The sequence below is a fragment of the Seriola lalandi genome, unplaced genomic scaffold, assembly GCF_002814215.2.
Source record: "Seriola lalandi dorsalis isolate HSWRI2012SDOR001 ecotype SW California unplaced genomic scaffold, Sedor1 jcf7180002054821, whole genome shotgun sequence".
In the NCBI taxonomy this organism is placed as follows: Eukaryota; Metazoa; Chordata; class Actinopteri; order Carangiformes; family Carangidae; genus Seriola; species Seriola lalandi.
In genome coordinates this window covers 44410-60244 of record NW_019525374.1, presented here as the reverse complement: position 1 = coordinate 60244, position 15835 = coordinate 44410, and the positions used below count along the sequence as shown (strand labels likewise).

Sequence of the window (15835 nt, the reverse complement as noted above, 5' to 3'; positions counted from 1 at the left end):
CTGTATTTTAGAGGTAACATTGTTTTTTGAGCAGCAGCAAATGTTTCAGGTTTACTTTAGATGAAGCGTGGAACTCGTTGTTGTTATTATCGTTGTTCGTAGTTTTACTGTTGTTTGTATTTGAGGTGATTTTCTTCTTCGTGGTTTTGTATTGATGTCATGTTTACTTGAGTGGGACCGCAGCAGCAGCAGCTCTACCTCGTTAGTGGCTGATGAGGATCCAAACAAATAAAATAAATAAATAGATATTTTTGAGACGGTCACTGTGTCATATGAGGCCCTGAACACGGACCAATCACAGCACGGCATTCGTCTCGACTTCTACCACTAGTGGTGAATGTGGACTCCGTCTTTTTCCTGTGACATTATCACTTTATTAGACCTTTTTATTCTTTTAATGAAAAGAGGCAGATCGTTACACTTTACTCATCTTGGTAAAACTTATACTTTGTCTTGTTTTCTTCTTGTATTGTCAGTGGAAAGAATGACAACAAACTCTAGGAGGGGAAAAGGATTCAGACGTATTAGTCTTTCTTTTCCATGAGGCTTCATCAGCTCGTTTGTTCACCTGTCGGGTCAGGTGGTTACCACGGTGATCTCCTGCCGCACTGATGACTAACTGAAGTTATTATTATTATCTATATTCCTTCGTTATTCCTTCACAGAATCTTTGAATGGTGGAAAGAAAGATGAATGTCTGTCATCAACAGTTCAGCACAGAAAAGCAGCGAAGCCAGGTGCTAATTTGATAACGCTCTTATTTTTGAAACATTAATTAACAAAATCATGTTTTTTATAAATTGATCAACATTAAAAGAAGAAAATGCTCGAACACCAGTGAATCCTTCCCTTTAAACTTTTTCATTTAGTTGAATTTAGTCTGAAAAAAGTTCACGCCACAATTTTGTATCAATCATTAACATTGATGAGGAAGCAGCTAATTAATAAAAAAGGATCCATGATGAATTTGGAGAGCGTCAGTGATCCCCCTGCAGTCTGAGAACCAGTCAATTAAATGAAGTTGGTTTGGAAGTGTTTGATTTCCCTTCAGTCTCATCGCCGAGCTCAGAGTCAGCTGTTAATTGAAATAATTAAAAGGAAAATTAGAATGAAAACGAGTTTGTCTGGAGAGAATCAGTCAAACTGCGAGAAAGCAGCTGTACCAGCTGTTTCCTGTCCAAACACTCTCATGTTGTGTGAGTGCAGCTCCTCTGTTGTCTTTGGTCTCGGTGAGCGCTCATCCACGCCACAGCACCGCGGCTCCTCCTACCACTTATTACATCTGTGTTTACCCAGACGGGCGGCGCTTAACCTGGCTGCACTCTCACTCGCCTCCACCTGCTGCAGCTAACTGTTGAGTTGGTCTAAATATGAGGACACTGCATTTTATCACAGAGTGAGATTTGAAGAGTTTTGAGTCATTGCACCATCGAGTGTTGAGTCGTGATGATTTCTGATTTACCTCCGAACCTCGAGTCAGTTTGGTATCACCTCAAGAAACACGTCTATAAAAATCTGCCGTGATAGTTTTGAATGTGTGTGTGAAGTGTTTTCCTGTCGCTCTCTGTGCAGCTGCAGGGAGAAAATTAAAGTCCTCATAACAAAAAGAGAAAGAAAGAAAGACGGAGAGGAGGAGAAGAAAACAAATACGATTTGTCGTCTGCTCGACACAGATCTTTCACACCTCAGAAAAACAGAAGCAGACAATAATTTCTCTGGGGAGCGGATTCTGTGTGTGTGTTTGTGTGTGTGTGTGTGTGTGTGTGTGTGTGTGTGTAGAAGGGTCAGTAGAGAATAAAGCCAATTTTGAGTATAAAAGAGATGGAGATGAAAGAAGAGAGGGGTCTGGGAAATTAGGTTGTGTAACCAGCTGACGTCAGACTCTCAGATGCTACAGAGCTGACAGGTGGGGGTGGGGGGGTGGGGGGGGTTCCCCTTCAGCAACACACAGCACTGGTTATAACAGAGTTCACACTCGCTGTGATTTAGAATAAGACGGAGATCAGTGGTGGGACGATGTGATGGATGAAGGAGGGTAAAAAATATCTGCTTTTACACAATCAGTGATAAAATGAAATGAATGAATTAATGTTTAAGCAGTTAAAGTCTGTGCGTCACATCGAGCTCATGTTCAGTTTCAGACCAACAAAAGGAAGAAACGACATCACACAGACGCTGCAGAGGAGAGACTGCTGGAGGACGTCTGCAGACAACTTCTGATAATATAGAACTAATGAAAAATGTTAATGTGACCTGTAGTGTTAAGAATAGAAAAGTGCTGTAAATGATCCTTTAAACAACAACTGAAAACCCATTTATTTAACTTGGCTTTTAATTCATTCTCTCATATTTTACTTTTCTTACTCGTTTGTTTTTATTTTCATTGACAGATTTTATCATCTGCTGTTTTTCTTTTGTCTATTTTCATTGTCCTTCTATTATTATTTTGTTATCGTAAAGCACTTTGACCTTCATCTCTTCTATAAATAAAGTTTATTATTATTATCATTATTATATAAATGCAGTCAGTGTCTTTAGAACAGAACATACGACTCATGTGAGAGCTTCCTGATCTGGATCCGACCAGTTTAGACCTTAAATATCTGTTTTTCTTGTTGAGAGCCAGATGAGAAGATGTGCAATAACATGAATTTGGAGTTGGAGGTGGTTAACTTAGATTAGTTTGGCATAAAGACTGGAAGCAGAGGGAAACAGCTAGCGTGGCTCTGATCAAAAATCCACCTAGCAGCGTCTCTAAAGCTGGAAATGTGAAACATGAAATGTTGAACTATTCCTTTAAACAAGGCAGGATGGAAACAGCGTCCAGAGTCAAAGAGTGTGTTTGGAGATAAACGCCGTACCTGGAAGGCCTCCTTAGCGATGGCATCGTCCTCGTCTCCACGTGCCCACGGCTGTCTGTTCTTGGAGTTCAGGCTGTCTCCGAACACGTCGATGTAGAAGAAGACGTACTGCTCGTGAGGAAGATCGGCCTGCCGGAACTGAACCATCAGCTTCCTGAAGACGTCAGGGGAGCAGCAGACAAACAGCACTGTGACAGAAGAGACGCAGGAGGCCGGAGTCAGTCAGGTCAGGAAGACACTGTAGTGGTTAGTGATGACATTTAAACTCATTCATCTTATAACTTCACAGTTTATGTTTTAGCGGACTGGTCACTGCAGCTGTTTCAACACTTGAACTGGCTCAAAACATCTGGAGGTCAGAGGTCATTGAAGTGAAAGGAGAAGTCTGTAGAATACACAGTAAATACTACTCAGCTGATTTTTGAGTGTGATGTCCATGGACTTTATTTTCCACAGTGAAAGGAAATATTCAAATGAATAGTGAGAAAAAATAAGTTTAAATATAAGTAAACGCTGCAGATAAAGCAGTACTGCGGTGATGGGTTTGTAGTATATACAGTATAGAATTAGTATGTTGCATGAATTTGGGACAGAGCGAACTGCTCTGATAATCATTCAGCTTTAATTTTCAGTTGTCATCTGACACAAGCTTTGACACAGCACAACAAAGCACTTCACAATACTGTGACAAGATTTGACGTCTGGGTAAAACTAAGAGTAACCTCTTTAATGAGTGAGTGCAGATCTAACATGGAGCACAGAGAAGACACAACAAAAACAAAGTGTCAGTCTCCTAACATGACGTTTTACATGACACCTAAAACACAAAGCTGCAAAAAAAAGACTGACAGTTGCACTTGAGTGAAGAATAAATTCAACTTGTGAGAAGCTTTCCACCAAGCCGTTTCCTTTTTCTGAACCTGTTAAACCGACAGATTGGCAAACTCCTCACTCACACCTCAACCCAGAGCAGCAGGATGGCGGCTTTCAAGCTGTCATGTCTACAATCAGAGCAAATCAGGAGCAAATATTTGTGTCGCTGCTTTAATTTTCTGATTCCTCTGCTGTGACATGAGCCCTCAGTGAGCTTGTGAAAGCTTCAATATCAGTAAGGTGAGAAGAGGAAACAATAATCAATAAGGTGGAAGTGGTGACCCTGCACTGTGGTCTATACAAGCCACCCAGGGCGACTCAGACAGCTGCCATCGCTGGGCGCACTGACTCATCTGTTGGTGGGAGATCAATGGGATTTATCAGACGAGTGTGTGTGTTGTGTTCTTCTCTAAGAGCATCAGCTGTTCACCTCAGCAGTTACACTGAGAAAAATCCATTAGACCTCTAAACAAAGGAGGAGGAGCTGAGACTCAGACATAATCAATATGTTATTGATCAGCTACTCAGCAAACACTCAGGTTACACTCGGCTAACGCTCAGCTAACATTTAGCTAACACTCGGCTAACATTCAGCTAACACTCAGGTTACACTCGGCTAACATTCAGCTAGCACTCGGCTAACATTCAGCTAACACTCAGGTTACACTCGGCTAACATTCAGCTAACACTCAGGTTACACTCGGCTAACATTCAGCTAACACTCAGGTTACACTCGGCTAACATTCAGCTAATACTCAGGTTACACTCGGTTAACATTCAGCTAACACTCAGGTTACACTCGGCTAACATTCAGCTAACACTCAGGTTACACTCGGCTAACATTAAGCTAACACTCAGGTTACACTCGGCTAACATTCAGCTAACACTCAGGTTACACTCGGCTAACATTAAGCTAACACTCAGGTTACACTCGGCTAACATTCAGCTAGCACTCGGCTAACGCTCGGCTAACATTCAGGTCACTCAGGAGCTTTTTTCAGACTGTATTTTTATTTTTCTCAGTTGAAGAACAATCTTTGAGCTTTGACTGAAATATGATCTGTCCGTGATTTTAAATGTAAGATTAGTTTCCACAGTTATTCTTGTGGTACTGCAGTTTAAGTGGAGATTAATTAAACTAGACTGTGTTACCTTATGACGACGAAGTAGTTATAATAAAATTAGTGCAGACTTGGGGCGTTTTGATCACGAGGGATTTTAGATGGGACCTCCTGTTCTACTGTCTATTTCCAAATAAAGACAAAAATAACCCAAAAAGTTCAGTGTGTGGTGACTTTTCCTGGTAGACAGGTGGAGCCAGAATCCTGCATTTACCTGCCTCAGTGTTGTTAATCTTTCCTGGCTCATTGTCTGGACTGGAGCTGGGAAGCTCAGGGGAGACGCGGGAACTTGGGTCTTGAGGAGTCGTAACATTTATTTACTGACAAACTGCCGAAAATCAACATACACCCCACTGTACGTCCACAGCTAAGCTGCTAACTAGCTAGCTAACTCTCTGCGTCAGTCGCCGGCATCTCTGTCTCTCCCGCTATGCACCCAACCTACGTACCGATCTATTCCTGAAAGGAGCTGCGCTACTTCTGAAACAATATTCTGCCTCAAACTTACTGCAGATCTCACAATAAATCAGTATTATATGCTTATTTATATGCTACTGCTGTCTCTTAACAGTTAATGTGGAAGTTAGTGTCCACAAACGTCTGCGCATGCGTATAATGCAATATCATAATTTATCTCAATGAGCATGCGCAAACCTCCTGCTGTCCTGTCAGGTTACGTTCAGGTGACTTCATTCAGACTGTATTTTTTACATTTTTCTCAGTTTTTTCACATTCACTGAACTTTTAGTAAAACACTGTTTGATGTTTTGCAGCTACAGTAGAAATTAATTTAACTGTTTAATTCTTAACTGTTTTAACAAAAATTATTGTTAAGACTTTGAGCTTGTCTTTGTCTCGAGGGATTAACCTTTGTTCCCAACCCTGTGTCACATTTCTACTGTCCATTAACAAATAGAGGCAAAACACCCCAAATAGTTCATTCTAATATGGTGCAGGCTGTGTTTACTGTGATGGATGACACCACTCAACTAAGATTTTTATTTCAGACAGAAATGAATAGAAACCAAAAATCAGTAGCATGGTTTGTACAAAGATTAACTGTTGTAAATGTGTTACTGGTAAAGAGATTAAATCATTCATATTTTCAAAATGATGTAAAGAATCATTTTGCAAATCTAGGTTTTGTTCATTTAATACATTTTGTCTTACAGATTAATCCGCTTCTGTAGTTTTAGATCTGGTTCTTGTTTTTTTTGGGGGGGGGGTTGATTGTTTGCTCATTGAGCCCCCACCTTTGGTTCTGTTTAAGGTTCTGTGGAGATTTTTCTAATCAAGACTCAAAACTCATCTTTTCCCTGCTAGATTCACCGTCAGGTAAAGATCCGACCTGCTTCTGCTCGACAACTGGGATCCTTCGTTTCGTCATTATTACATTTTTAACCATGTAACTGTATTTTTGCCTCTGTGTGTGTGTGTGTGTGTGTCCATCCTCATGCCTCTAAACCAGCACCTCTGCCAGTTCAATTCAATCTTTAAAGTGTGCACAGATTCTACGGTTAAAATATCATTAAACACATTTAGTGAGGAGTGAGTGAAGGTCAGTGTGTGTTAGAAATCAGTCTCAGTAACGCAGATAGTTTTAGTGTTTGTGTATCAACACACACTCCGCTGTGCTTCTTGGATGCTGAGCGTCCAGACTTTATTGGCTTCCTCTCAGATCTGAGTCTCGATGTCGGAGCCTCAGGAAGTCTCCAGAGGCGTGATGACATTCCTCCGGCCTGCTGTTCCTGTCCCACCGCCTCTATTGTTTCAGGCTTTAATAACCTCTGAGCAGGAAGTGAACGGTGAAACCACAGAAACCACGCAGGGCTAAAAGCTTTTCTCCGATTCCGGTCTTGCGAGGAGTTGAACGGGCCGGTGGAATCGAAGCGCTGCACTTTGATTCCACCTCTGTGAGCGGCCGCCAAAAAACACTGATCTAAAAATACTCCGCTCCTCTCCTGCTCTTCTTTCTTTACTCACACTATTCACTCAGAGAAGGTTCCCTCTTCATATTGTTCATATGTTCTACTGCACAGCTCCACACACACACACCTGGAGGTTAAAGGTCACGTTGCTGCCCTCTGAGCGGTGACTCTGTGCTGACCCGACTAATGACTGAATCGTTCACAGTGAAGCTGTAATGTCACTTCGTCTCACGAGCAAAACTGTAAATACATAATTACACAGGCGCCTGTTACATCACCATGGTAACTGGGAGCGATCACAGGGAAACTGGGGTGGGGTGAAAACATCAGGAGATCAGTGACATTATGTATATGTGTGTAGGTATATGCATATATGTATATCATTTTATTGCTTTTTTTTCTTTATTTCATTATCAATTTATTCTATTAATTCTAATAAACATTATATTGTATTTTATTGCTCATCTAACAGGAGCTGCAGAGAGAAAGACGCTCGACAGACACGTCCAAGAACCAGGAGCTTACCATTAGCTGCATACCACTTTTTGTTTTCTATTTATTTTATTTGTGTATTTGATCGGGACAATGATGATAATGAACATCAGTACAAAATACACAATGCTCATTTACGTCCCCAGTTCCTCGGCAGCTAACACAACACACTACTGCAAATATAAAATACACAGATCGAGTGAGGAAGCTGCTCCGTCACAGTTTATTCTGACATGACTTACGTTATTTTTTCTTTCTTTCATTTTCCCTTTTTTCTCTGGATTGTTTTAATTTTCTTTATTCAGTAACAGAATAAACTCAGCAGATTAAAACCATGTTTGTGTTTGTCATTAGTTTGTCTTCTTCATGTAAAAGGGAAACATGTTTATACCGCTTGCTACCTAACGTGTTCCTTGTTCCCGTGTTCCTGTGTGTTCTACGTGGAGGACGCTGACTTGTTACTTTAGAACCTGTCAGCTTTGGGCTTTAGGCTTCATACATGATATGATGCACATGACGCGTAAAGGTTTTAGGCCTTTTAGATGTTTAGATTCTTCTCCATCGTCAGTCTCCTCAGGAGGCGTCTGATTGGTCCAGATTCATCCTGCAGCAGGACGAGTCCAAACACACAACCAGAGTCATGAAGAACTGTCTTCAGAGAACAGAAGAACCAGGACTCCTCCAGCAGGTGGTCTGGTCCCCACAGAGACCTGGTCTCAGCATCATGGGTCAGTCTGGATCACATGAAGAGCCTGAAGAACTGAGGCAGGTTCTCCGAGGTGCAGGAACAACCCACCAGAACCAGCAGAACTGGAGCTGGTTGAAAGGCAAAGCGCTGGGAGTCACATCATCCTGTCACACGATGATGTGACAGGATGAGTCGTTAGTTTGCTGCTGCGTCAGGTCGACCCCGGATCAGAGGTCAAAGTGCAGACACAACCCCTAAAAACCAGGAAGAGCGTAGACGTCGTCCTACAGGAGGAACCTGGAACAGAGCGGACCACCCCTGACCTCTGACCCCGGCACACTTCCTGACTCGCACAGATGTGCTGAGATGAAAGGCGACCAGCCTCCATTCCTCACTGTACTTTCCACAGACAGTGTGACAGCTCACAGATGAAAGCGTTTTTGTTTCACTCTTAAAAAACATCAGATCTGCAGAAAGTAGAGACGAGATTAACGTCATCCTCAAAGTGCAGGAAAAACCTAAAGACATAAACTTTCTACTGTCATTAACTTTCTGTCTCTCATTAATCCTCACATCTGACCACGTCTTCATATCCGTGTAAAAATCGAAGAATAAATCCGACCTTCGTACGAGGAGCGAAGGAGACGAGAAGCAAAGGTCACACAGGAAATAGGATGCGAGGAAAAGTAATTATCTTCTTAATCTCCTTTTTGTATCTGGTGCGTCTTCGCTCTTTGATCTCGGTGAATCTCGCCGCTGTGCTTTAAGCTCCGGCGGCGTCAGGAGATCAAGACGGTTCAGTGTCGTCACAGCCGGAGGAATCAGAACGAATGGAATCAGATGTCTGACTTTTTAAACACGTAAAGACAAAGCAACTGTTCTTAGTTTAAAGAAAACAGAACAGAGACGGAGTGAAAATGATCCTCCAGGGTTGAATCACAATCAGGAGCAGAAAGCTGGATCTGTGACGAGTGACAGAGCCGGTCCCCGACTCTCTGGGCCTCAGAGGAAAGTCTGATGAAACTCCATAAACCAGCAAATCATCTGAAATTTATGATGATTAAAAACCACCAAAAGAACAACATCATCATATCCCAGCATGAAATGAGCCTTGCTGCAGCATCTGACTCCTCATCACAGTCCTGTCAGACTCAGTGATTCGCTCCACATGCTTTTACTTTGTCCTTTCTTTTCAGTTGCATCACTGAAATTCAGCGGAACAACAAGTGAAAAGAAAATATAAAATATAATATAAAAATACACACCAGCTGCTTTTATCCCCCAGAGTTTGTAGGAGTTTGAGATTTTTAGATTTTCCTGAGCCCACCTTCAGACCGGACCTGAGACCTTCAGACCGGACCTGAGACCTTCAGACCGGACCTGAGTCCACCTTCAGACCGGACCTGAGACCTTCAGACCGGACCTGAGACCTGAGTCCACCTTTAGGACCTATCTTGTGTGATGCTGCCTGTAGATCATCTGGAGAGTTTGGTGATTTTGTCTCTGCTGTAGACTGCTAACAGAGAGAGGAAACAGTCTTTGCTTTGTCTCGCCAAAGTAAAGGTCATGAAGAACATCACTCCTAACCTTCCAGACTCTTCTGGTCTTGTGCCGTTGTGGCGATCGATATAAATGAGTCGTGATCCTCGTTACATTCCTAATGATGATGATTGGAAGACAAAATATCATTAAGGCAGCTCAATGAAACGTCAAGTACCTGAGAAGTATTGACTCAAAACACACACACACACACACACACACACACACACACACACACACAATCAAATACATTCGTCCTGGAAACAGAAGGAGGCTGGAGGTTGAACTGTGATGGGATGAGAGCGGCCATGACACCTGACAACAGGCTGACGCTGCGACTCATCAGCACTCGCTGTTCATTACCACATTATTACATGAGTTCTCAGTTAGGTATTGGTGAGGTATTTTACATTAACCAGTGCGAGTGCAGTTGAGGGCTCTAAAGTATCAGACTGAGATAAACGACAGTGGGACTCAGCATCATTACAGTGTAACTGTGACACGCCGGACTTCACCTCTGCAGGTTTGCAGCTGCATCAAATCATTGTGTTCTCAGGAGTTTCTTCAGAGCAGACTCAGTCGAAAACAGGCTGTTTACAAAGCAGGAAGTGGTGATGATGCTCTTCTGTTGACACGGCTGGATCAGAGCCATCAGCGCTCAGGCCTGAATACAAGTTAGATACAGATAAGAAAAGAATATCTGCCCTCAGTCGGAGCGCTCTGAAAGCTCGGAGAGTCTCACTCTGTTCACACCAGCCAGGAGACGCTTCACTTTCTCCACAGTCACTTCAAAGCAGCTTTATTTTCCTCAGGAAAAATCCAGCATTATTCTCCACTTCTGAACCTTCTGTTTCCATTTTTCATTTACACTCAAACCATTAAACTTGATTTGGGAATGTGTAACTTTAATTCCTCCGCGGCCATTTTGTTTTCAGGTTGTGTGTCTGAAGTCTCATTCTCGTGGACACGATATCTCAGTAACGCATCAACAGAACTGCCTCACATTTGGCACAAACGTTCACTAGGACTCAAGGATGAAGTAGTTTGATTTTGGTGGCCAAAGGTCAAAGGTCAAGATCACGTGACCTCACAAAATTTAGTATTGGCCTTTTGAATGCAATACCTCGGGAACGCCTTGAAGGAACTTCCTCACATTTGGCACAAACACTCATTAGGATTCAAGGACGAACTGATTAGACTTTGGTGGTCAAAGGTCAAAGGTCACAAAACACTTTTTAGCCATTACTCAAGACTTCACAGCAATTATGACAAAGTTTCACACACATGGTTGATATTTTCTCTGACTCTGGATAAACAGGAAGTGACCTGGAACTAGTCGGAGTGGCGGAGGGATACGACCACGAGGACGTGGTTCTAGTTTGTAGTTATTGCCGAGCACGGTCCCAGTTTGGAACTGAAGAATTAAATGTTGATTAACTCTGTGTGACTCACACCGATCGCCAGCCGACTTCCCTGTGAGCTTCCTCAGCATCAATGCAAGAGACGAGACGTCTTCAAAGCAGCAGAACAGATCGTTAGGTTCCCGCCTCTGTGAGTCTTCACCAAACAGCAGGAAGTGTCACAGCACACAGAGGCCGCCACAACAAAAGCCTCCCGCCGCCATCGATCACCACACACAGGCAGGGAGGAGGAAGTGATTCAGGACCGGACCGAAGCTTCTGTGGAACATTTGATGAAAAGCACATGATGCTGTTTTCAGAGGGAATCTCGCCTCGACCTCGTCACATCTTCTGAAGGATCAAAGTTCCCTCTCTTTCCTCTGCAACAGTCTGTAACGAGCTGCCTCTCGCCGCAGGAGACCACGTCTTCATAACGAGCGCTTGTTTTGCGTGTCTTTATTAGAGGCCTGACGCAGATAATTGGGTCTGGATCCCTAATGTTCCTGCTTCACTCTCAGCCTCTCTAATTCGATTTTTCACTTGTGTGAGAGGAGTGACACGTCTGTCAGCTTCTTTATTAAGTCGTCAACCTTTCAATTACGCTTTTCTTCTTCTATCTTTTTTTTTTTTGGTAGCTCCTCTTTGGTCTAATCAGAGCGAGAAGTCGACGGTGAGGAGAAGGCCCGCTGAGCTGGAGCGAGCGGCATCTCCGTCTCCGCCGCCGCCGCCGCCTCAACATCATCATCAGACTGTAAGTCATTATTAAAGCACAAGAACAGGTTGTGAGTTTCTACAGATATTTACATCACCTGCTCCTTCAGGGCTTTTAATGTCTGTGAGTTTTAGCAAGTAAAATACTTTTGATGCTTGGAGGAGATTCTCCTAATCTCAACAGAGCAGAATCGATACTGTGACATCTTCCCTTCATGACGTCGTCTGATCTTGGTCCTGATGTTGTTAGAAGCAGTTAATTTAATATGAAATATGTTGATTTCATAGTTTCTATTTTGTTGGATTTATTGTAACTCCACCTCATCTTCACTTCTCCCCTGGAAATGATATCCATACGCACATGAAATGATTTGAACAGCAGATATGTTGAAGAGGGAAACGTCACGCTGCTCAGACTTGCAGAGGAAACGTTATGAATTTCTCCTGATACATTCACTATCCACATTTTGCCAAAGTATTTCATTTTTTATCTACCAAAATTCATCTTTCTGGGACTGTTTGTGTGAGTGTGTGTGTGTGTGTGTGTGTGTGTGTGTGTGTGTGTGTGTGTGTGTGTGTGTGTGTGTGTCTTCCTCAGCCGGAGGGCCCTCTGGAGACAGTGAACACAGCGTAAAACAGATGACAACACACGTTGTGTCAGAGCGACTTCACTTACAGGCCCCTGCAGCTTCGGCCGCAGCCAATAAACCAAATTGACTGTAGAGGAAGTGACGGACGTATCGAGCTACGACCAAACCTGCGCTACAAACCTCATTTGCTTCTGTTTCTCTGCAGCTCGCCCCCCGGGGCCTGACGCCAGCAGCTCTCTGTGAAGAGCTCATGACCACTGAGACTGTGACGGCAGCTTCACCGTGAAGGAAATACTGATCTCCAAACACTCCCCGGTCTCACACCTAATTCAGGTTGATGGCAGAGTTCAGCTGCTGCTTTAATGGTTCATAACTTGACCAAATAAAGAGAAGGAATGTGATGAAATTGCACCTGCACCGTCGGCCATCTTGAATCTCCAGTGACCACTTCTAATGAACTGAATCTAAACATCCCTGCCGAGCAAACACGTCCATATTAGGTAACAACGGAGCAGAGTGGGTCAGACACACGTTCAGGTAAAATGACGGCTGTGAAAAAACAATTCTTAACAGTTCTGCAGACCCATCATCATAAAACAGAAGCAAGTTAGATGAGAATATATATTGTCATGGGAAAATTAAACACAAATCAAACATTCCTAAAATCTTTCTGATCAAAGAATGTTTTCAGAAAGAAAAGCGTGACGTTCACTTGTGCATCAAAGATAAAAAAAATAAGATTTCTGGCTTCATGTTTTCAGTCAAGGAAATAAACTCAGTGTGAAACAGGCTGGTAGAATAACCAAGTATTACGACTTCAGACTTATCATTATTGAATTTTAAAAAGCTTTGGGACAGCCAACATTTAACATCACAATGAGCACAGGAGCCACTTCTCCACTGCAACTACTAAAACTTGGATGATGCTATTGCAAAATGTGCTCATTTCATCTGCTCTTATCTCATATCGCAGCATTAGCTCGAGCTGTTTCTGGAGCGACAGCAGGTCTGCAGCAGCCTGACACTTCATCACAGAGACTCTGTTTCCTCTCCTTCGTATCTGCAGCCTCCAGGCCTCTGCAGCAGCCGGGGGTTTGACTCATGTGAACGTCAACCTTCTTAAACCATCACTACATTTACATGCACACTACTATTATGCATTATTATTCCTAATATGACAATACTCTGAATTTTGATGCAGGTCATGTAATCACATATTCAGTCTGGATGTTCTGCATTGGTTAACACAAGTGCGATGTGCTGAGATTATTCTGGTGTATAAACGTTCTCATGTGTCTCAGTTGCATTTTTACAGCAGTTTGTAACACAACATCCTCCACCTGTTTATGGTCAGCTCTGCGCGTTGAACACAAGCTAACTACAGTTTGTAGGACGCTAACTACACTAACCATTCTGAAAAGATGCTAACAAGCTAACGGTTCTGACCCGTCTGCTAGTCTCTGGTTCTGGTCTCAACAGACTCCTCCTCTGAGTCTGGGTCTGACTGAGGCTCAAACATGTGGCTGAGTCTCTCTGATGTTTCCTCCTCTGACCATCTTCATACTCTCTGCTCTGTCACCTGTCCACCTGGAGCCAGCAGGTGGTGGGCGGGGCTCAAGGCCCGATCCAGGAAGTAAGAGCAGATGAGCTACAGACCCAGTTTTTATGTGAGAAAACACATTGAACTAAATATGAATCACAGAGTTTAAAACATGTCAACAGCTCAGTAGGAATATTGTCTCTTTCAGAATAAGAGCAGAAACCAGAATATTTTGTGCATGTAATCGTAGTAATTGAAAAACATCACATTTCCTACAAAACACATTTGCTGTTGTAGTTTAGTTGAGTAGAAAACTTTCCTGGAGACACAGAAGCTCTGGGAGGACGGACAAACTGTTGTGCATCAAGAAATACTTCCAACATGTGAAGCAGCAACGTGAGCCGAACAAACTGCTCTGACACAAAGGAACATGTAGCGTGAAGACGACATGTCGCTGAGACATGAGAGCAACCTGAACCCCCACAGCCCCTGATGTTTTCTCTGCTCAGTCCAGTTTGATATCAGAGTGGGTGAAACCGCCCGGCTGCTCCGTCTCGCTGGCTCTGAGATTCCAGCGTATTAATCTTTAACTACTGCCAGATGGACGGGAACGGCAGTGAGGAAGAGGAAAAGAGGACTGAAGCACGGCCTTGTGGGTAGATTTGTTCAGGATGATCGGCCGCCCGCTTCGCCGCCACGACGACGGCAGATGAGGGCGGCGATATGAGCCACCGCTTCCCATGCAGGGGGCCAGGGGCCGCAGGAAGACGCAGAGCGTGATGTCAGCGGATGTTTGAGCTCCAATTAGGTTTCAAGTCAATTTACACTTTGAGCCAGAGGCAGGAGGTCACGACTCACCGAGCTGCAGAAACAAATTAATAATAGAATCAGCCTGATCCACCGTGTGTGAGTCTTTCATCATAGATTTAACACTTTAACTATTTGGCTCCATTTTCCATTTGTTCTTCTCAGAATAAGTTGAGTTCTCATCAGTTAAACTAGTTTTAGGAAACGTTTGAAACAATTCTTCTCTTTTTTTGTTTTTGACAGACTTATTCATCCACCACAGACTGGTTAAAAAGAACATAAACAAACAAACAAACAAACAAACAAACAAACAAACAAGACCAGACGCCTCAACGTCAGTCATAAGTTTGATGAATATAAGTGAAGTGAACTCAAAAACACAGATAAAAAATTTAAAAAAAAAAGCAACAACCAAAAAGAAAAAAACACAAAAACAGAAACGAAACAACAAACAAATAGAAAGAAAGAAAGTAGAATCACATGGTCACGGTCTCTGCTGCCTGAGTGACAGCACTCAATAACGGCCAGGGGTGTTTTTGCAGAACATTATGATGTCACAGTGAAGTTGACCTTTGAACCCTCGGATATATAAAATGTCATCACTTCATTTTATCCTTGAGTTACATTGTGTCATAATTAGTGTGTAAATTCGTTCATGTGTTTTGTGAGGTCACCGTGACCTTGACCTTTGACCTTTGACCATCAAATTCTAACCAGTTCATCGCTGAGTCCGAGTGAATGTTTGTGTTCCCGCAGAACGTCACTGAGATATCTCATTCAAGTCGGAGGGGGACAAGACGAAAACATACAAATATGTAAAATTAGTTATTAGCACTTCCTGTTTACACCGTAACCATGGATACAAACTGTCACCAGATTAGCTGGATTTATGGACGTTTGTTCACAACAGACATTAGAGATATTAATAGTCTTAAAGTATCTTCTACAGCTGATCTCCTGAGAAATGTCTGTTTACGTTTCGTATAGAAATTACGATAATTTTCCACTTTCCATCAGTTAAAGGTTCAAATGGTTTCGCTTGTTGTGATTTACGGACGTGCGGCGCTCAGCTCTGCTTCAGATTTATGGTTCAGCTCGTCGCCTGTGATGTCACACATGCTTTGACCACACATCAGCTGATCAAGACACTGAGGACATTAAAGACTCACTGAGACGGTTTGATCAAATTACAAAAACACTCTGTTCCCGCTGTGATCTAACGCCACCATCAGCTCTCTCTCTCTCACACACACACACACACAGACACACACACACACACACACAC

General features: G+C 42.9%; 1 protein-coding gene across 1 annotated transcript in view; it reads right to left on the bottom strand.

The window, feature by feature from the left end:
* Positions 1 to 2754: 2754 nt before the first annotated feature.
* LOC147817947 (atrial natriuretic peptide receptor 1-like) overlaps positions 2755 to 15835 on the bottom strand; it is a 32178-nt gene continuing 19097 nt past the window's right edge. The window contains exons 3-4 of the mRNA XM_087179301.1: positions 2862 to 3049; positions 2755 to 2760 (exon numbers count right to left, since the gene is read on the bottom strand). Of these exons, the coding sequence (XP_087035427.1) occupies positions 2755 to 2760; positions 2862 to 3049 (194 nt within the window). The remainder of the gene's footprint in view (positions 2761 to 2861; positions 3050 to 15835) is intronic.